The 22,727-nt window shown below is 35.4% G+C and overlaps 2 protein-coding genes, 1 long non-coding RNA gene, 1 other non-coding gene and 1 pseudogene across 4 annotated transcripts; 1 reads left to right on the top strand and 4 right to left on the bottom strand.

The window, feature by feature from the left end:
• Positions 1-973: 973 nt before the first annotated feature.
• On the bottom strand, positions 974-1,859 carry LOC113339844. Its single transcript, XR_003355163.1, has 2 exons — positions 1,548-1,859; positions 974-1,212 (listed from the first exon to the last, which is right to left on the bottom strand). It is a non-coding gene; the product is annotated as an uncharacterized LOC113339844 (long non-coding RNA).
• Positions 1,860-2,897: 1,038 nt separating this feature from the next.
• On the top strand, positions 2,898-3,889 carry LOC113339267 (chitin-binding lectin 1-like). The gene is made up of 2 exons (XM_026584568.1): positions 2,898-3,080; positions 3,213-3,889. The coding sequence occupies exons 1-2, from the start codon at positions 3,008-3,010 to the stop codon at positions 3,614-3,616; spliced, it is 477 nt and encodes a 158-aa protein (XP_026440353.1). The 5' UTR covers positions 2,898-3,007; the 3' UTR covers positions 3,617-3,889.
• Positions 3,890-6,754: 2,865 nt separating this feature from the next.
• LOC113339866 lies at positions 6,755-8,617 on the bottom strand (annotated as a pseudogene).
• Positions 8,618-12,464: 3,847 nt separating this feature from the next.
• On the bottom strand, positions 12,465-12,563 carry LOC113340400. Its single transcript, XR_003355472.1, has one exon. It is a non-coding gene; the product is annotated as a small nucleolar RNA snR60/Z15/Z230/Z193/J17 (small nucleolar RNA).
• A 950-nt stretch (positions 12,564-13,513) lies between these two features.
• Positions 13,514-14,859, bottom strand: LOC113340292 (vegetative cell wall protein gp1-like). The gene is made up of 2 exons (XM_026585501.1): positions 14,698-14,859; positions 13,514-14,593 (listed from the first exon to the last, which is right to left on the bottom strand). The coding sequence occupies exons 1-2, from the start codon at positions 14,765-14,767 to the stop codon at positions 13,779-13,781; spliced, it is 885 nt and encodes a 294-aa protein (XP_026441286.1). The 5' UTR covers positions 14,768-14,859; the 3' UTR covers positions 13,514-13,778.
• Positions 14,860-22,727: the final 7,868 nt, after the last annotated feature.

Raw genomic sequence — 22,727 nt, 5'->3', positions numbered from 1 at the left:
AAGAGTCGTTATGTTTGATAAGCCTAGCATGTGTTAGCTATCCTGTCAACTTATAGAGTTATTGCTTCTTTTAACATGGAAACATTTCCAAGAATCAAAACAAGAAATAAAAAGGAGCTTATATTCTTTCAAAATACTACTGCCAGTGCTATACCGCGAACTAATATACTTTGCATTTTTATTAATAAAATTAACTACATTTACTACATCACTGTTGAACCTGACTGAACCAGCTTGGACTTGGAGTTCTCTAGTGCGCTTATATAGGCATATATTAATTTGGAATGAGGTAAATTCGTTTATTGCACTTGTTTATGATTTGTTGAGAGCAACAACCAACTGTATTGTAGTAACTTTGTTTGTCAAAAGATAAAATTGAAAGACCATGATAATAAGATGAAATGTACATACATTCTCGGATCTTAATACGGGAAAAAAAAACCAGCTGAACCATTACAAAGCTTAAGATAGTGATTTAATATGTCCATTAACAGTAAAAAATCATACATCCTGATAAAACCGAGTGTCCGGCCATGTATAAGAGCATCTCTAATGAGACATTGTGAACTTTCTATAATACATTTAAAAATGCTAGACACCACGCTCTTTTTGATCGCTATTTGTTCGCATTCGTGCGTGGCTAATGTGAGTAGGATAGTGTAGTACTAGTCAGCTGCTGGGTGAAGAGAGAGAGATATCTCACGTGATATTCTATTTGTTGTTTTCTTGTCTGAGTTTAGTGGGAGAGATGAATAATTTTGGTGACATTATGCAACTCAGGGAAATAAAATCTAAGAAATTGATAAGCTATTTATAATTTTTCTTGATAGTCTTTTCATTACTGTCAAACTATTCGTTTCTAATGCTCATACAGCTCTTGACAATAGCAGCATAGTATAATTCTAATGACCAGTTCTGTTTACGTTTTCGTTTACTAAGATATAATAAGTACCAGACAATCAACCCAAACTCATAAGAAAAAACAGTACAAAATTAAAAATCAATCGCAGTTTTAGAATAAAGGAAAATTGTATGATGAACAGTACATAATTCGCAACCATCTAAGTTCAAAATGGAAGCTCAGTTGTACATTGCTCACTTCAGTTTCCAAATTTCACCACCTGATTGCTTTCACCAATGGTACGCACCTTTATCTGTTTTCTTTCTATTTAGTGTTAGCTACTGCAGCACTAAACCTCTGAGCACCTTTTGCTGTCGGCAACAAACGAATTCAAGTTAGCAATCAGCCAATCAGAACAATTGCTTTTGTCTGTAGAGTAAATACTATTAAGAACACCACAAAAAATGATAAACAGTATATGGATACTGTTTTTATTATAGAATGATAGTTCTTGGTCTAAATAAAAATCATATTAGAAAATATAAGATTTTCCCCCTTAAATTATTGAAGCCCAAATTTTGCAACCGAAAGAACAATGTAATTAGAAAGCATCTTAAACTTAATAATCAATTGAGAAAATAAGACAATTTATACAAAAACAAATATAAATTTCAAGACCCAATATTCTATAAAAACCAATTCATACCCTAAAATCCATTTCAAATTGATCAAACCACAAACCATCTTAAATGAAATTAAACTCATTAGTTGATTAGGAGGACTATGATGATGATAACCGTGATGGAGAGGAGACGATTATCTTCGGAGCAAACATCAATGAGATGAAGAAGTTCATCCATTTTTTTATTAGTGCTTAGATTAGCCAAAGTACCCTAGATCTTTAAAGTTACAGTTGCCATTGAAATACGGATACGAAGATGGAAGAAAATAGTTGCAGAGGGGTTTGGTTTGGTGGAGGAAAACACTCTCTTTATTTCTCTCTCTCGAAACTGATACGTGGAGTTTCTCTTTCTTTGAAACTAATACGTGGAATGAGTGAAATCTAAATCGCCTAGCCACATCACTGTCCCAGCTCAACTTGCGTGAAAGCAACGAGCATTTAGCTAGGAAGCGATGCGCCTAGCGCAACCGCTTTTTTAAATGCCATATTGGATTTAAGCACTACAAAATAGAAGGCCTCTAGGGACGTCCAAAAAGCGTCCCAAAAAGCCCTAAAACCGTCCCCAAAAGTATTTGTGACGGTTTTGTGTCTGTCCCCTATTCTACCGTCACTAATACTTTTTTGTCATAGTTTCTTTTAGGAACGGCCTAAAAATAACCTTAAATTAATTATCCCGTGACCTATAGGGACGGTCAGACCATGAACGTCCCAAATAACCATTTCTAGGGACGGTTTTGAAAAAATGGTCGTCCCTAGAAGCCACCTGTTTTGTAGTGAAATGTCTTTTCCTAAAAATTCATCTCCAACGAGAGAACGAGAATTTTAATAGCGGATGTAAGGATTACGTGGCAAGCGATTAGATTCACATCCTCTACCCATCCTCTTATATGAGAGGTTCCGTTAGAGAATGTAAAAAACCTAATCATCATTATCAATGGGTATAATTACATAATCTAATAATCAATTTTAAATCCTCTTATCTAAAAAAGTTTCCCACAAAAATAAAGTTAATCATGGTTGGAAATGTTTTCTATTCACCTCTCTCACATCGGTGAGAAACACTTTTAAACCGGTTTCATAGCACATTACCATGGGAAATGCTCTAAGTATTTCTAATAAACATTAATTTTAACATAATCTAATCACCTGAGAATCGGTGGGTGTGTGTGCATCCTGGAAACTAATCTTGTTCTACCAAGTAAAATATAAAATATGTTTTAATTATTTCGTTACTATGTGAACTTATCCATCATTCGGTACGATTCTTAATTGAAACTCATTGTTTGACTACATTTATTATACAGTTTTTATAGATATATTATTTTTCTCTGGAAACCAGTTCTATAGTTTTTATAGATCTAAGTATCCAAGGAGTGTACGTAGTAAGTAAGCTATCACTTCAGGTTTCTATAAATAGAGAAATATTTGTTCACATCAAATCCATAACAAAAATCTTATAGTCATCCATAAACACCATCACCACTATGTCTTTCAAGAGTTCTCCAATTGGTTTTAGTTTGTTGGTTTTGGGGATTCTTGCTCTGAATGCATACTCAGGTAACTACCAACTATTTCTATACATGGATACTATGGTCTGATATTCTTTTTCTGGATAGCCAAAGATTTTTCTATATTGTGGAAATGATCACTATGTTACCTATTTACAAAGTTTTTTTCTTTTTGGTGTAGAGAGGGCATCGGCACAAGCAACTTGCCAACCTGGGCAACAAGGGTGGACTTACCCCCTAACCCTAACATGTTCTGGATGTGATCTTAAATGTAAAATGATTTGTGCCTTTAAGCCATATACCAAGTTCTGCAATGGCAATCCAGGCTGGTTTACACAAGGATGTTTGTGTTGTTGTGGAGCAGCAAGCCCTGTCCCTGTTCCACCATCACCACCACCTCCATCTCCACCACCACCACCACCCCCAAGAGATCCACGAGATTTATGCTTTCCCACTGAAATTTCTCACTCGTACGCAACCCCCGCTTGCCCCACATGTTCAACACCATGTAATTGTGGTCCAGGTGTAACTCCAACAATGAATAATGTGTGCGTTAACAATTACTGCAGCTGTTGTTGCCCGTAAGAAGTACCCTGTCATCATCAACAGTGACTCCTGGTTCATTAATTATTCGCAGTCATTAGCTAGCTGCAGCAGCCTATGTGAATGTCAATAGAGTGATCTCTATGCGTTTAGTAATAATAAGCAGCAGCATTTTTATTTTTTTCTTGTTATTTTGTTTAAGGATGTAGTGAATCAATCCATGGTTTCCATTCTCGATTGACATATGTGTATCGGTATCATAAAATGATGGTGTTGATCAATCTACAAAGGTAAACACACTAACTTTTCATGATTTATGCATATTTTTGTTTGGGGTTTGTGGAGTTCAACCATGATAGTAGTTCTAATATGAGGCCAAGATTATATTTAAAGCTTTGATTTTCTTATTCTTATACTTATAATTTACAAATTTTAATTGTTAACTTTACTACTACAAGAACATCACGATGAAAACTATGATTTCCAAATACTATAATGCATAATAAATGAAGCACAATGAGACTGGGTAAAGTTTATGAATATGCGGAGCTTAAACTGTGCTTGTCATTAAGTGCCGATTATGATTGTGCCCGATGCCATGGGTAATTATGTCTGATGACGAGAAGTAGGGTATATACTAGTACTACAATTGGATTATATACTACAACTGCATACATATATTATACTTTTTGAATCATTTTTATCTTTTATCTTTTTGTAACCAGCAAAATACAAGTACCACCTATTTTATCTTTTCATAACCAGCAAAATACACGTACTACCTAAAAAGTTAGTTCAAAATACAACTGTAGCATATACACAAATAATGATTAGTTTTCTCTTTTTTCTATGGAAACAAAAATATACTCTAGTTACCCAAAATTTGATTAAGTGTTTGAAATCTGTCCCATGATCTAAGAATAATCACAACGTGATCCAAAACCTACATTGTTGTTTTCTTGATTATCATATGGAGGGTTGCACAGATTTGTATTGAAATTTTTAAAAAAGTTACAACCCCATTAGTTAAAGTCTTACAGTTTTTCTTAATTATCATAGATCAAGAATTTGGATTTCGGATGCATCTCTAATAAAAACATAACGGTGTATAAATCACAACCCGTAGGGAAGTTGTCTAAAATTGCATGCAAAATTTAATTAGAAGTATTTCCTGGATTAACATCTTGATGTGTTTTCTCAGTATTATGTATATTTTTTTTCCTGAAGCATGTATTTTATTGATAGAAGATTAGGTTACAATTTGACATAAGTATATGGTATCTACAGAGTCATGGAAAATAACTTGACTAATACAAACCGGGATTGTGTGATCCCAAATTTTGGTTGAAAGATTTCCCATTTGACTTCTGTCAGCCGCATGATTGGCCAAGTCATCCGCTGCTTGATTTCCTTCTTTGTATTTGTGTTGGATAGCGGCTTGCGGAATCTGTCTTATTCCAATCTTTATTTCTTCTATCATCCCTGAGATATGCCAAGGAGGATCAATAGAGGATGTGACGTAGAGAAGAAGGTTTTCTGAGTCTTTCTCGAAGAGTATTTTTGGCCATTGCCTTTCTGTTGTTGTTCATGATGACAATAGTAGAGCCCAAGTTTCTGCAGTTAAGGCAATTTTAATTCCCAGAGGTTGGCTAAAGACGTAACTGTTCGCGCTTCGGAATCTCTGCAAATGAAAACGGCATTTGCGAATCCTAGATGCCCCCTGGCTGCCCCATCTGTGTTAATCTTAATCCAATCCAAGTTTGGTGTGGACCATCCTACCGAAATTGTCGAAATCCTTTTGGCATTTTTTGAGTGGTTAAGAACCGGTGAATCTCCTGGTAATACTAGAGGTAAGGATTGTATTGCCACGGAATATTCTTGTTGTTGTTTTTTCACCCAAGCCAGTATTTCTTCTGATGTTTTTTGCTTTTGGCGGTATATTAGTTCATTCCTAACCAGTCATAAGGTCCAGAATAGAAAGCAAACAGAAGAGATGACAGATATTGGTGCTGACTGTTGTATAATTTGTGAAATGGTTGTTTGCGGCGTTAAAGAACATGTGGGGTTATAGTTGGAGTTTGGTAAGGTTGATAGTTGAGTGAATAAGTTGTTCCAAGCTGCAGTCGCCATTGGGCAGTGGATTAGCAGGTGAGTCGCTGATTCCTGATTAGCGTTGCATCTGGGGAAAATGTCGGAATTGGTCACATGGATGTGATGTAGGAGATAGAAGATTGTTAGACCCTCATTGATTGCTTTCCACAAGAAAAGCTGAATTTTTGGTGGACATGGTAATGTCCACAAGAATTTTGTAGGTGGGAGTGGGTTTTGAGTAGGTTGACCTTGGGTTAGACATTTGTATCCTGATGAAGTAGCATATTTTCCAGATTTTGAATGGGGCCAAATTATTTTGTATGTTGGGGTAGGTGGATGTTTATTATTTTCTGAGCCGTGTGATTGACTATGGTGCTTAATTTTTCCTAGTTCCAGTTATGAGAGATCGGATCAATAATATCAGCCACTTTTCGGATAGGGTAACATTGAGCTGGGTCTAGGTTTGTGTAGTGTGGAATCCAGTTGGCTTCAATTGGTGTTGATAACCCATTTCCAATACATTGAAAAATCAATTGTTGCATGGTAGGGACGAGCGATGCTAATTGTCTCCATTGAGCGTCGGAGGAAGACGGTATGGTATCAATGCCATGTATAATCAAGTATTATGTATATGGTTGCATAAAACTGTGTAAAATATTCCGACGTTCATCACTCCAAAATGGAGCACGGGAACGCCACTTGTTTAACAACTAGTGACCGCGGATCTTTTTTAATTGGAAAATTTCTTGTTTGGTCCTAGGCCCATATAGGTATTTATAGTAAGGTCCAACCGGATTCTTTTTTTATGCGGAGGTCCGAAATTAATTAAAACATGGAAATGTCCATGATACCCATTACTACCAAACGTGTGTGTCTACACTGCTTACAAATTTGAGTACATATCTGGTACACTGCTTACAAATCTGAGTACATATCTGCTACACTACGTACAAATCTAAGTATGTATCTGCCTCACTGCTTACATATAGAGTATGTATCCAATAAACCAATAAAAACAAATGTTGCTTGTGTTGGTGTCAGTAGTTGCAGTCTTGCAGACTTCATGAATGGGACTAGGTGTACCTTGTGAGTGGTGGTTGTTACAACATCACAGTATTCAAATGGATCGGCAAGTACATATGCAGCAACGAGACCACTTATGTGAGCCATATCCATCATGAGAAAATCCCCAACAGAATCTGCAATCTTCAAGAAACATAGCAGGAAAGGGAATTAGGTGTGCGTAATGGGTTAACTAGTCTGATTCTCTGATCACTAAGAATCACAACTGTTGACAATCAAAAGATATGTGTATACCTTTCTCATTCGAGTATAATCGAAATCACGAGGATAAGCACTAGCACCAACAATGATGAGTTTTGGTCGAAAGAGGGTGGCAGTTTTCTCAAGCATATCATAATCAATAAGGCCTGCAAGTGAAATTTGGTAATGAATGCAAATTATCAACGAATTATAAATGAACAACAATAGACCACATAGTCATTACACAGTATAAGAATGCAGAGCAGCACCTGTTGATTCATCAAGACGGTAGGGCATCGATTCAAAATAAATCGAAGTCCCAGATACCCGTCTTTTAGGAGTCATAAATCCATGTGACAAGTGACCTCCATGAGGAAGATCCAGACCCTGTGCCAGTTACATGAACAAATTAATACAGCCCCATATTTTGAAAGGAGAGTTGATTACGTCCCTTAGGGGTTCAAAACTGATTTCAAAAAATTGGAGAGAAAGAGAAAGAGGCCTCAACTTACCATAATACGGTCATGTGGGTTGAGAAGTGCAGTGTAAACTTCAAAGTTAGCAGGAGAACCAGACAGAGGTTGGACATTAACTCCCCATTTCTTTGGGTCTAAGTGAAATGCAGCCAAATCCCTTTGTTGACAAAGTGTCTCTAGCTCATCAATGTACTCATTGCCACCATAATACCTACATTGCAGAATGAAATGATCAAATGCATTTCAATACAAATACAGGGAAAAAATACAACATTAAGCACCATCTTTATCTTTTACCAGGAAGCCCTTCTGAATACTTTTTTGTGAGACAAGAACCCACAGCTTCCATCACTGCGCGAGATGTAAAATTCTCTGAAGCAATGAGCTCCAAGCTGTTAAATTGAAGATTCTTCTCACTATCAATTATTGAACGTACTTCAGGGTCTACCTCACTCAAATTACGGTCTATAAAACCTCTTCCATTACCTAATACAAAAAAATACAAAAAGACATCAGGCATGAAACTCGTTAGTTATTTCTTTCAGTCAACGAATGCAGGTAAAACTCATAATTGATAATTCTTATTCATTCACTTTGGTATCTAGAGAACAACCCAGGTTATCGTTAGGCTTTTGAAGCCTACCCAAATCATATTAGTACTAGGTTTGATAATAGATAACCAATCTAATACATAGACCAAAACAAACAGCACAAAGAAGGGTAAAATGAAAGAACAATAAACAACCGAAAAGCTTACGAATTCCAATTAGAACATTTAAGAACACTAACCGATTCCTTATTGGTTTGATACTAGATCATACCATTTACAAATGCTCAAGCATTCCGATTACATACAGGAATCGGGCATCTCAAAAATGCTTGCAAGTGCTATTAAAACTCATTCTAAAATTCAAATAACAACAAATGCTACAACAGAAACAAAAAATCATTCAAAAATTCTTCTTTTTTTATTACCTCCCATCTCAGGAATAGGAACTGATACAGAAGATGGTGGTCTTCCTGTAACCCAGCTCCCTTCGATTGAAGAAGACGCCGCTTTACAAGTCTTCACGGAACTAAACCTAACTTGAGAAGGTAATCTATCCGAAGTAGTAGTACCCAACTTAGGAAAAAAAGTTGAAGAACCTTTAGTAAAAAGATTGGGTTGTTGTACAGTAGCACCCATTATTGCAGCTACACTGTATGCCTGCATCTTCTTCACTTCTCCTTAAACATAACAAGGAGCACTTCCTATCAGTATGCGATATATGTACTGAAGATTCATGAACTACAAATCAACAGTATGACAACAACAGGTGACAGATCTATGAAAAATAAGAGAATCGAAAGACATATTACAGTATTTCACATAAGTACTGAAGGGTAAGACTAAAAAAGGAGCAAAAACACAGCAAATAGCACTTCCTATCAGTATTATACATACATACTCATGGATCGAACCAAGAAAATTGGAAAAACTTCAAATAAAACAAAATTAGAAGAGTTTTGTATCAGTACGCCATATATGTACTGTCAATACATACACGAAAAACAACTGTAACAAACCTAAAAACCATAAAAGCGTCAATCAAATCGATTTGATTATCAGAATACAATCAAAAAAACAAATCAAAAGAAGAAAAACCGAACAAAATAATCAAACAAGATGATTAGAAAGCATACCTGGAAACAGAAAACAAATATTCTCCTCGTAAATCATAACGATGCACCATCTTGTTCTTCTTCATTCAAAATAAGCTAGGTTTCTGTCAATACAGGATATACGTACTGTTGTTTCATACAAAAAAACAAATCTAAAAACAACAAAATGGAACTAGTATGATCAAATCTAATAACGAAATGAACCAAAACGTGATTATTCATCTAGATCTAGTAAATAATCAAGAAATCAAACATGGAGATCAAAATCTTAATCAAACACCACAACGATTAGACCAAAAAAAAACAGTTTGTATCAGTATCCCACATATGTACTGCTGATTCATGAACTAAAAAATAATTGTATGTAAAGAATCTATCAAAATAACATAATCGAGAGAGTCTTATTTCAGTATCGAAGATATATACTTATGAATCAAACAACAACAAGTGATAAAACTAAGAACAAAACAGAATCAAAAGCAATTTGTATCAGTATGCAACATATGTACTGTTGGATAATACCCCTGAAACAACAAACAAACACGATTTTGATAAATTAAGAAGCGAAAACAACAAGATAATCAAATCGAAAGTTCAAATATGTTAAAAACATCATAATTTAACCAAAAATTGAATAATTACGATCAAGATTCATAAAAAACAAACCAAAACAAAAATAAACGCAAAAAACAAACAAAAAACGAAACAATAAAGTGAAAACGTAATCAAAACGACCCGATCTTCACAGATTCAGTTGAAAAAAACAAACAAGAACAGCAAAAAGAGATATTACATAACATACCTTTAAATCTTCAAAGAGATCTTCAAAAAAACTCTAACTCGTAATCCAAAAGAAGGAGCAAAAATTGAGCAGAAGTAGAAAAGAGGAGGAGACGGAACTCAGATTTGGAAAAAAATGGTGATTTTTTTTTAAAGAAATATATATGTACTATCATGGAATGGGTAGTTTGGGTATTTTTAAAAGTGGATTATGACATCTCGCATGTGTACCGGACCAGGGGATAAAAATTTTTGTCCAATTTCCTCTTTTTCTTTTTATTATGGACCTCTGGTTACTGGGCTTTAGTGGGTGGACCTGCCATTAACTAAGACTACCATAACAGTACCTATTGGTAATTCCTACTTTTTAATTATCAAGTTGTACTGCATGGCTAAGTAGCACGGACGCGCCTATGTGTCCGCATCAGACCGTATCCGATATTTGGACGCGCGCGTTTCTAGGACAGACAGACACATGTGACATCACATACATATGTCACGCACTATTTTAATATAAATGTCTACTAAAAGCATTTGAATTTTTCGTATATATATTTTTTATTAGTATATATATTTATTTTATACAAATTTGTTATTTTTTAATAATTTATTAGCATTGTTGAGAAATTAGATTCATAATATATACTCCCTCTGTGCCACATATATAGGCGGAATAGTCAAAATCGCTTAGATTAAAAACTTTTTTGATTTTATAAATTTCTATGCTTTTTCTTATTTTACCGTTAATTATATTCCCAATTTTATATACATACACTCAATTGTAATGATTTCCAAGCAAATAAATAGGGATAGTAGGAATAAAAAATCGTTTTGAAATTTGGATTCCGTCTATATTATACAAGGAAAATGAAAATTTCGCCTATATAATAAGTTCGGAAGGAGCATATTTTAGCGAGAAATATCATTAATTTCATAACATGTCCGCTTCCTATGCTTTTGAGAATTTGTTTGTGTCTGCGTCGTGTCGTGTCCTCGTTATCGTGTCCTCGTTATCGTGTCCGCGTCACCCAGCTGCATGGTGTAGGCGTATTCATGTCACATTGAGTGGATCTTTAACTGCCTCGTGTTTGTTTATTAGTTCATGATCTTAGATTAGATCCATCCAATGCCATTAATGGCTAACTGAAGATGAACATGCAGATGTCCAGTTGATCCAGTTATTCCGGATCAAATCTCATCAAGGCGCAATGGATTTGGAAAAACTTGTGTAGTATTGATTTCTTCCGCCGATATCGCATTCCCATGTTATCATGATTGTGTTGGTTTATTCGCATTTTCCAAGATCCAATTTTGTCAACCTTACACCAACCCATTTAAAAATCATTATTTTACAGATAACTTATAAATATGTTATATTATTAAACTTTGACAAAATTACAACTCACCGATCAGAAAATTAATATCTATCAACAACTCTTTTTGTTTTATTTTGTAAATTGTCCGGAGTGTATGTCATCAGACACTATAAAAACCATAAGTTTAAAATAAAAAATAATTATACTAATCAGATACCTAAAAACAAGATCTCGGTAGTTTCTTCCTTTCTATATTTTTTATTTTTTATTTTTCCGATGAAAATCACATTTTAGTTCGTACAAACCAAAATGATGATTACGTAATTGCTTACAAGATTATCAAAAACACCAAAATACAAGATAATCAAAGTCCAAATACATATGACGACACCAAGTGCAATTACATCGCGAAGAGAAAGAGCCATGAACTGCAAATATATCTAATTTTTGTATATGTAGTAGTGATAAATGATGATATGAACCAGAATCAACTCCGGCCATTTAAAATAATTAATTTCTTCAATAAGAGATGCTCCAAATGAAATTGAGTATTTTGCTCAAAATCTTGTAGATCCAAGCGAGTTTGGGTATCCTAAATCCCTCTTATTGAAGATGAATCCAAAAAGCGACGCGAGCAGAATCGTTGATGTTCTTGATGAATCGAGAATAGCAAGTCAAAGAACACCATGGAGATTTGAAAGAATCGTTATTAAAGCAAAGAGAAAATCGTCCAAAAGACGAAGGATATATCGCCCAAACATCGAAGAAATATGTCCACAGACACCAAAAATAAAAACTAAAAAGACAAACTAAATTATTCTTATTCATAAAAACTAAAAATCCTTGCTCAGATCTAGCCCAAAAGGACTAGATATGAGCAAGAAGAAGGAGAAAGTTCTAAAGGTTTTTTCTTTTTCTTTTTTCTGATGGTTTCTTTTTTGATTCTCATTTTAAAATTGTAATTCAAAATAAAAATAATTTAGCTATACAGTAAAATCCATAAATCCGTAGTAATTTTTTCTTTCTTTTGTTTTTTCTCTTAATTTTAAAATCCATAAATCTGGCTTGTCTAATATAAAAATGAGTATAATTTTTGTTTTGATTCTCTTATATCGTAGAGTAATTCAATAATTCACAAAAAGTAAAAATAAAAATATAAAACAAAAATCATTTTTTAAAGAAGGCACAATTGAGGATACTCTTACAAATTGGGGATATTCATGGTTATATAAAGCTGAATTTTGGTTAAGGGGGCATTTTTAAATTGGTATCCCCAAATCATTAAATTTATTGAGAGCTAGAAGTCTTGTAAATTTTGATAGAAGAGAAAGACTAATTTCTGTTTAAATTAATCAGAGATGAATCTCATCTGAACTATGCAACAATCATCACTCCAAGTTTTTTGTCTAAATTTAAACTGAGATGAAACTCATCTATTTAAATTTTATCCGGTCTTGTATTCAATTGTTTGACAAAAGGTGCAATCACCACTTGGTTCCGTAAAAACTAAAACAAGAACTAGTCAAAAATCATTTGATATAACAACCAGAAATAAATAAATTTATTATTGACACAACACCTTGTAATTGTGCGACGTAATCATTGAGATGACTGGTTTGTAAATGGGTATGGTGAGAAAACTCGGTAACTTCACAATAAAATTCTCTAAATAAAATGACGAAATTGTAATACTTCCCTCAGAATTTTTGTAGATTTATGGTTGGATAACTAAACACAAATGTTGAATGAACTTTTATTCGTCTCTTCTTTTTACTTCTTTCATAAACAAGTGAAGCCCAAACAACCATTAGTTATAAAGGGGATACCAGTCATATTAAGTGTTGATACCATTTCATCGATCCAACGGTCAGGATCGGTGAAATCTTTTTATCCTATATGAAACGATATCAGCACTTATTGAACTGGTATCCCTTTATAAATCATGCAAACAATTTGCTTAACGCAGTTATAATGGTCGGAGCAAGAGCTCGTCCTTGCAAATCCTTACGAAAAAACTCTGTAAATGAATGGGTGGATCAGTTATCCTCACACACCAACACAACTCTCACTTGCAGAATCCTTAGCCAATTTTTCAGCAGCAAAATTAGCTTCTTTATATTCTGTAACTAATAACTTGCCTCTAAATCTCATCAAGAACGATTGAAAGAGTAGATAATGATCTCTTAATTAAGGTTAATCATATCTTTGCAATGCTAATTTGTATTTGTGACTTTTACAACTAAATCGAGTATGTTTACTCTATCTATTTGAAATAATTTTCATTTTTGTTATACATTCCACAATATATAGTGCAATTTGTGTATCATGTAACCTGACCATCTATGATTATATTTTTACCAGTTAACAATCCACAATTGATTTTCAAATCGGTTGTAAATATTAAGTTACATGTTACCAAATGCACCGATTCTCCGGTTGAACTCTCTAATCCTTTCTCGACGGGATATACCGGACTACAAGGTAGTTTCCTCAATACACTTTATTTTGCAAAAAGAAATGGACTGATTAAGCAAAAAGATTCATTGCAAACAGATTACATAGTGGAAATGGAAATAAAGTAGGAAACGGCAATCATCGTACCACCGGTGGTATCTATTACAATTCATCATAAGTACCACCGTAAGAAGGTGATGACGATGGTGTTGATACTTTGACATTACGACCAACAGAGGACGATGACGAGGTTTTTGTTACTTGGGCATTACCACCTGATTTTATCGATATCTGGATGTTAATATCCGTGTTACAACATCCACATCCAGATCCGCAGCCGCATCCACAGCCTGGTGCTGGTGGTGGGCATGGACTTGGAGGAGATGGTGGGGATGGAGGAGGTGGGGAAGGTGGAGATGGTGATGGAGGTGGGGAAGGTGGAGATGGTGATGGAGGTGAAGGAGGTGATGGTGGGGGTGATGGTGGACTTGAACAACAACACTGGCATGATACTCCTGTAGTATTGGTTTGAGGCGCACATGCTTCTCCAATAAGTGAAGTTCCTCCGGCCATACATACTCTACTGCAGGTTGTTGTGCAAGTGGCGCAATCAGGGGCATTGTACACTTCCACTGGAGCAGTCTCACAAGCAGCCGAAGGTGGAGGTGGTGATGGGGGTGGAGGTGGAGGGGAAGGTGGAGGTGGTGATGGTGGAGGTGAAGGTGGAGGTGGTGATGGAGGCGGAGGCGGAGGGGAAGGTGGAGGTGGTGGTGGAGAGAATGGTGTAGGTGAACAACAACACTTGCATGTTGCGTATGTTGCAGTGCCGGTTTTAGGTGTGCACTGTTGTGTAGTATATGAACTTCCTTTGGCCGCGCATACTCTTAGACATGTATTTTGGCAAGCTGTGCAATCAGCGGCATTGTACACATCTTGTGTTTCCGCATTTTCACAAAAAGCTTCCGTTGATGATATCTCTGCAAGTATAGGTCCAAAAGGATACAAAATCAGATGATTATTAGTCAGTTACTAGCCAGTTCAACAAACATATAGTACAATGATTAAGTAAAGCTGTAGTTACCAAACAGTGCTGAGAAACAAACGATTACAAGCAGAAAAAAACCAGCAGATGATGAAAAATTGCGCTCCATTGTGAATGACTAGATACTAGTACTACTACTGTTTGTTCCCCCTTTAGGGATACGTTTGTTTGGTGAATGTGTTTCCTTCGATTAACGCATCTATTTATAAGAAAAAGGGAATATATAACATATTGAAATAAACAAGATATATAAAATCAGTGTCATAATATATGGTGCACGTTAGGTGCAATTTATGGCCAATTTAAATATATCTATACGATTTCAAACTCTGCCACCTGTGTCACCATCAGTTAGCACGACCGCCACAACACCAATTTACTATTGGTTATATTTTTTTTTATCTTTCTGATGGATGTATGTACCGACTACCCAGTGATCCCCATGTGAAAACGAAGTAGGCCTGGAATCGTGCAGAAAAATGTGACCACTTAAAAAAGAAAACAAGTTCTATGCCACAAATAATAAGCAATTGGAGGAATCTAACAATTTAGACACGATCCTAGAATTGTGCAGGGTAGCTTGTAAGCGTTTTAGGCCACCATTGCAGTATACTTTGTAAGTGTTTCAGGCCACCATTGTGGTTGTCCATTAAAAATATGCCCTCTCGCCTTAACATTTGTAACGCTTATATGTTACAAAGTTGATATCGGCCGTTGCTAATATTTTAGGAACGCAAATACCAGTTTCAAAATTCTGCACCTACAATTCCTCCTTGCGTTAGCCGCAGTGCAATGCACGTGCTCTTGGTTTGTACATATGATGTTTCTAGTTTTCATCAAAAAGTAAAAGATAAAAGATAAAATATAAAAAATGATGGTTCAACTACTTTCTTAATTGCCGATGAAAAAGGCTTATAAATCCAGTTGTCTGTCACGTAATCAGCCAAAGTTTTTCATTTCCATTTTTTTTGTTTGATTTGATCGAATTTGATTTTTTCTCAAACGTAACTTTCATTTTAATTCAAACTTTATTGTTGTGTTCTGAAAACCAAACCACCAAAGTTCACCAATTCGTCAAAAAATTCATAAAATTGGTAAATCATATTACACTGCACGAATATCTACCTATTGCTACACTATATATTGTCACACCTTGGATATATACGTTGCAAAAGAAAACTTTTAGTCGCAATAGTTCTCAAGTGCAGCTAAAAGCTATAATTTACTGCTGAAAAATGAAACTTTTGCATACAATTGTAGCAACAATACGAAAAGAGTGGCAAAAAAATATGATCTCTTGCTGCAGTAATGGATAGCAAATGCAACAATAAACTTCTTGCTACATAGGTTATCGTGACAATACTAGTGGTTTATGCCATAACCAATGGTTGCTATAATAGGTTAAGTTTCTTGTAGTGTTATATCAAAATAAAAAAAACAACTAATCTTTTTCAAATCCAAAACCATAATTTAAAAACATAAAATTGATCTAATTTACTCACTTCACACTCTTAGTTCAAGAAAAACAACTAAGTGTTCTCAATGAACTGATTTATTAGATTAACTATTCTGAGTTTACGAAATTAAACAAAAAGAAAAAACAAAGAATGAACCGAACATCTTCTTATTTTCAGGTAAGGATGATGGATTATCGGTTTATTATACCGGATCTAAAACCAAAACTCTAACTCGTCAGCCACAACGTTCCCTCTCCTAAAACTTGAAACTTGAAAGCTAATGCCTAGTAAATCTTTAGGAAATCATATATATTTTGGATAGTACATAAATGCCAATCTTTAATTGTACGACTTTAATTAGGAAGCGTGCCTTCCACATGGAGACTTTATTGTAATTTGTGGCATCACACTTTCATGGTCCTCAAAATGATGTTTAGATAAATAAATTAAGAATCGATATTCGGGATCGTTTTCTTTGGATTTTTTTTTTTGCAATAAAGAGATCTTAATAATTATCTGAAAAGTTGAAAGAAATTTCGAAAAATATTATCTATGATTAAAGAATTTTAGCCTGAAATTTCGATTAAAAAACTAAAATTCTTAAAATTTTAATCTTTCGATTTTCATCAATTTTGCGCTATTTTTCTTCGAAATTCTTACGCATGATAGTTAATGATCATTATATTATGTATGAGTTGACAGTAATTTAGAGAAATTTGATCATAATCAAAGAATTTTAAGTTTCAAAATTCACCTAGAAAAACGGATTATGAGAGGGTTAGAACTAGGCAAATAAAAAAAGTTTCATGGGTCAATTTGCAACAGATATTGCTAATAATCAGGAACAAATATAACAATTACATAGTAGGGGACGGTTCAAACGCCGGTGAAATATTTTAGGAATGATTATTGGTTGCAATTCTTTTTGGCCTTCTCACTTAGCCCCCCCACCCCCACTGCTGATCCGATTCAATTTGAATTTGTCAAAACTTTGACCTGCGACTGTTAATCTAGCAACGGTTATAAGTGTTCCTAATGTTCTTGGTTAGGAACAAATATATAGTTGTTGCTTTTTATTTTCGCTTTTCAGTTTTAGTTTTGATGCAATTGAAGAAACCATGGATCTACTTGATTAAATATATCCAACTAAAGTTGCTAAGTCGAATCATAATCCAGCTAAAGTTTCCGGATACTACATTAATCTTACTGATACTAAATGTGCTAACGAGTTTGATGCTACTAGGATCAGAAACCACTAGATATAGTACAAGCCAGTTGATTTACTTGCATACAACATTACGAAAACAGTTTTTGTTTCTCTTTTTCTTAAGAGCACAATTACCATAAACTAAAAATAATCAACACCAAATGACTGCTCCAACCAGTGCATTACATTTCTTCGAATTACCAGCGAAACAAGCAAAATTAGGATTAATTGCAAATCAACAATTATTTCTTGAAAAGAACTAAATAAGGACTAATGCTGCGTAGATTTTATTTGATGTTGTTCTCCTCTTATTGCTGCCGCTAGTATAAAAATGCAAAATAGTGGTATTCTGATTACACAACAACTAGTTATTACATTGCCGATTACAATGAATTTCAGCTAGCACCATTGCAACCTCATTTTACCAACACTACGGGAAAAACATGCTTTGACAACCCCGAACAGAAGTTGTACTAGACCTATGACGACTCTATTCTATGGGTTGTGGAGGGGGTGTAGAAGGTCCCCGATTTACTACGACTTAGAGCTAAGAGTCGTAAGTGTAGTTGTGGTTCAAGTTTGGACTACCTTGTGGTTCGGTTGTGATTCTGTTTCGATTTTATTTCGGAAGCCTACACAACCTCTAATAAGAGTTGTCAATCCTTCTTTCACTATACGTACATTAGTTGTAGGACATCGTTCCACAACAACCTCTATGTATAGTAGAAAACTTTATCACAACCCCCTAGTTAGGTTGTCAAACTCTAACATAATTTTCTAAAGTTTCTTTCACAACTCTTACTATGATTGTGATTAGTCCTATCACTATTCTTGTTCGGGTGGTTAAAAGATCTTGTACAACTCTTATTTATGTTGTTATACTTTATTTCACAACCTTTTTCTAGTGTAGTCGTAATCTCTAACACACCACCCTTAAAGGTTGTAATATTTGAAGTAACAACTTCTGTTTTCAGTAGATGAGTGTGTAACTACAGCTTTTATTAGAAGTTGTGTGCATAAAACTATTTGGAAAAAAAAATTGTAGCTGAAACCGAATTGACTAAAGTATTTCACATTAACCTGCCAGTGTAACACAATTACATTCATTCAAGTTAACCTTCCACTCCAATTGCATTACCTAGCTAACTTCAAATCACCTTGTATAAAAGTGTGTTGCGCAACGAAAGAAAAGAAAATGATAGATTCTTTGAACATGACTAAAAATATCATATAAATCGTAAAACGCAGATATTGGCCTCCCCCTACAAATGTGGCAGTAGCTCCATTTGTTGCAGATCATATCACCCATTCAGCTCATCAGACTCACACTTTGCTCAACCCTTCTTGCACATCCATCTCCTTCAGCTCTGCCTCAAGCCATATAGCTCGTCAACACGGCACTTAGTCTGCAGCTGCAATGTAATTCTCAGCTCAAACCCTTCAATCTCACACTCAACTGCAACCACCACACTGATTTCTTAGCCTCAATATCTTCATTACCAGGACTTCAATTTCAACACTCCTGCTGCAATATTTAACACCACAACATCTTCCTGTAGACTTCACTAACTTCCCAGCAAACCATTCAATTCATCTCACCAACAGCACCTTACTTTCTCCGGCAGTAAGTATAAACCACTAAACAAAAATCCAGTCTAACCACATCAGCTTCTTCTGCAATTCAGATCCCCATTAGTTCACGGAAACAACTCATCTTCTCAACCAGAAAACCACAACTCCACTACAAACCCATCTGCAATTCTCCTTGTTCTCATGTTCACCTGCAACAAGAGCTTGAAAAAACCCATTTCCTGTAACAGCAAGACATTACCTTCATTTTTAAATGCAAGATATCAGCTGTCACTCGACAACCCTTTGAACAACATGAAATGACTACTGAATTTCTTGACACACAAATGCAAACAAGTAATAAATCGATAATATCAAATGGTATATCACTATATTACATGCAACAATTCCTTACTCATATTGGGATGTCAACGACTTGTTTGAAACATATAACCTCATCATATATTGAGGTCGAATTCCACATTGGGGTTCCCAAATACTTCCACAAGGTATAATTGCCGTTACAAAATTCTGCAAAGGAAACATGAGAATTAAGAAATTTTTTATGGTCTAATACAGCTTAAACATCACATTTAACTACTACATATGAATTTTTTAATATATCCAAGATTGAAAAAGCGGGGATCTAACAACACCACCCAATATTTCACTTAGCAATCTGTATGGACTAACTCCGAAATACTTTGCTAGAGAATCAACTAGACAGTCAGACTCAATCTAGATTAAAGTATCTCAAGGAGTTAATATCGCTCTCTTGATTTGATTTTTACTCAAGCTAAAAACAATAGCGAGTCTTTATCAAATACAAGGAATAACTTGGACGATACCAAAGACCAATGTCCAAGTGTTAATCAATGAAATCGACAACTACAAGGTCGGATCTCTAATCGATTAACCTTTAACGCACAACCTGTATTATTTCAATTATAAAGATAAACAATATAATGCGGAAAATGAAATAACACAGACACCAGAAATTTTGTTAACGAGGAAACCTCAAATGTAGAAAAACCCCGGGACCTAGTCCAGATTGAATACACACTGTATATTAAGCCGCTACAGAGACTAGCCTACTCCAAGCTAACTTCGGACTGGACTATAGTTGAACCCCAATCAGTCTCCCACTAATTCAAGGTACAGTTGTACTCCTACGTCTCTGATCCCAGAAGGATACTGCACACTTGATTCCCTTAACTGATCTCACCCACAACCAAGAGTTGCTGCAACCCAAAATCGCAGACTTGATAATAAACAAATCTGTCTCACACAGAAAATTCTATCAAAGTATAAATCTGTCTCCCACAGAAAAACCCTAGGTTTTTGTTCCGTCTTAAGATATGAAATCAAGGTGAATAGGAACCAATTGATAATCCGGTCTTATATTCCCGAAGAACAGCCTAGATTAATCAATCACCTCTCAACAGTCTTACTTGAATACACAAGAGGACGTCGAGGAATCACAAATAGTGAGACGAAGATGTTTGTGACTTCTTTATCTTGCCTATCGGAGAACTCTCACCATCTCAAGCCAATTAAATTTTGTACTCGTACGATAGAAGATGCAAGATCAGATCACACAACTATGATAAAAGTAGTATCGGTCTGGCTTCACAATCCCAATGAAGTCTTTACATCGTTAACCTGGTTTTAGAGAAGAAAACCAAAGGTTAGAGGAGAATCGACTCTAGCGAGCGCACTAGTATCACACACACGTGTGGGTATTAGTTTTGCCCAATGCTAGATGTCCCCTATATATAGTCTTCAAATCAGGGTTTTGCCTTAGTTACAAAGCAATCAATATTCACTGTTAGATGAAAACTTTATTTAGATTCAAGCTAATATTTCTCAACCGTTAGATCAAAAACTTAGGTTGTCACACACACTTGAGATATATGTTTACTGAGTTTGTGAAAAACGTGCCCAAACGTGTACGTGTATGTTGGTTCAACATAGTAACCCAAAAGGTCAACCATATGAGCATTTCATATTAACCTTGTTCTTCTTCACCATAACTAGTTGAATTGACTCAAATAAACTAGTTAGAGAGTTGTTCAATTGCTATGAGATCTTATGTAACTACACAACACACAATTGAAACAAAGATGTTTCAATTCGATTGAATCGGCCCATGAACTTTATAGCCACGGTTTGCATACTGCATTCCTTAGTAATTTAAGTTTCATATTCATAGCACATCTTTAGATCATAACCCACTCAAGTACGCCAACAAGTTTGCGGACTTAAGACAACCAGCAGAGTTTTCCAAACTCAGCAGAAAATCTCGGCAAGGAGACTTCCGCCAGTTCGCCTGGTTGACCAATCGTCGAGATATTTATAGGTATCTAAATTCGTACCCCTGGTTGACCAATCGTCGAGATATTTATAGGTATTACCTAATGAATCTAGACCGCAATCATACTCCCCAACCCCAGCAAACAACAGAACCCAATGTTTATCTACTTTTCCAGTAGACTGCGTTAGAAGAAAGTGACCCAAACACCACATAAAGAATGCTCGTGTCAATGTCACTGCACATTCAATATTATTCTGGTCTTTTCTACTTTTAATGTGTCTTTTCAAGACACCTAAGGAAAATGTATTAGTCTTAGAGTCCCATGGACCATGATTTTTGATATCCGAAAAATACAAATCATCCAAAGCAGGATATGTTAGATCACTACCCAACTGCGGTATAACTTGGACGGTACCAAAGACCAATATCCAAGGATCAATCAACAACCAAAGGTTGGATTTCCAATTGATGATCTTAACGCACAACCTGTATTATTTCAATTATATAAAAAATATAATGCGGAAAAGACATAACACAGACACCAGAAGTTTTGTTAACGAGGAAACCGCAAATGCAGAAAACCCCGAGACCTAGTCCAGATTGAATACACATTGTATTAATCCGCTACAGACACTAGCCTACTACAAGCTAACTTCGCACTGGACTATAGTTGAACCCCAATCAGTCTCCCACCGAACCAAGGTAAAGTTGTACTCCTACGCCTCTGATCCCAGCAGGATACTGCGCACTTGATTCCCTTAGCTGATCTCACCCACAACTAAGAGTTGCTGCAACCCAAAATCGCAGACTTGATAATAAACAAATTTGTCTCACACAGAAAAGTCTATCAAAGGATAAATCTGTCTCCCATAGAAAAACCCTAGGTTTTGTTCCGTCTTAAGATATAAAATCAAGGTGAACATGAACCAATTGGTAATACGGTCTTATATTCCCGAAGAACAGCCTAGATTAATCAATCACCTCTCAACAATCCTTCTTGACTACACAAGCGGTTTGTCGAGGAATCACAAACAGTGAGACGAAGATGTTTGTGACTTCTTTATCTTTCCTATCGGAGAACTCTCACGATCTCAATCCAATCAATAGGTTGTACTCGTATGATAGAGGATGCAAGATCAAATCACACAATTACGATAAAAGTAGTATCGGTCTGGCTTCACAATCCCAATGAAGTCTTTAAGTCGTGAACCTGGTTTTAGAGAAGAAAATCAAGGGTTAAAGGAGAATCGACTCTAGAGAGCGCACTAGTATCACACAGACGTGTGGGGATTAGTTTTGTACAATGCTAGATGTCTCCTTTATATAGCCTTCAAATCAGGGTTTTGCCTTAGTTACAAAGCAATCCATATTCACCGTTAGATGAAAACCTTATTTAGATTCAAGCTAATATTTCTCAACCGTTAGATCGAAAACTTAGCTTGTCACACACACCGGTAGACGTTTACTGGGTTTGTGAAAACCATGCCCAAACGTGTACGTGTATGTTGGTTCAACATAGTAA

This window comes from Papaver somniferum, unplaced genomic scaffold (assembly GCF_003573695.1).
Source record: "Papaver somniferum cultivar HN1 unplaced genomic scaffold, ASM357369v1 unplaced-scaffold_21, whole genome shotgun sequence".
In the NCBI taxonomy this organism is placed as follows: domain Eukaryota; kingdom Viridiplantae; phylum Streptophyta; class Magnoliopsida; order Ranunculales; family Papaveraceae; genus Papaver; species Papaver somniferum.
Note: the sequence above shows the minus strand (reverse complement) of the source record. Positions and strands in the feature narration are given on the sequence as shown.

Coding starts and splice junctions, on each gene's coding strand:
- LOC113339267 (XM_026584568.1), top strand. CDS start 3,008: ATGTCTTTCAAGAGTTCTCCAATTGGTTTTAGTTTGTTGGTTTTGGGG. Junction 3,081..3,212: donor TGCTCTGAATGCATACTCAG/GTAACTACCAAC, acceptor TTTTTGGTGTAG/AGAGGGCATCGGCACAAGCA.
- LOC113340292 (XM_026585501.1), bottom strand. CDS start 14,767: ATGGAGCGCAATTTTTCATCATCTGCTGGTTTTTTTCTGCTTGTAATC. Junction 14,594..14,697: donor TTGTTTCTCAGCACTGTTTG/GTAACTACAGCT, acceptor CTATACTTGCAG/AGATATCATCAACGGAAGCT.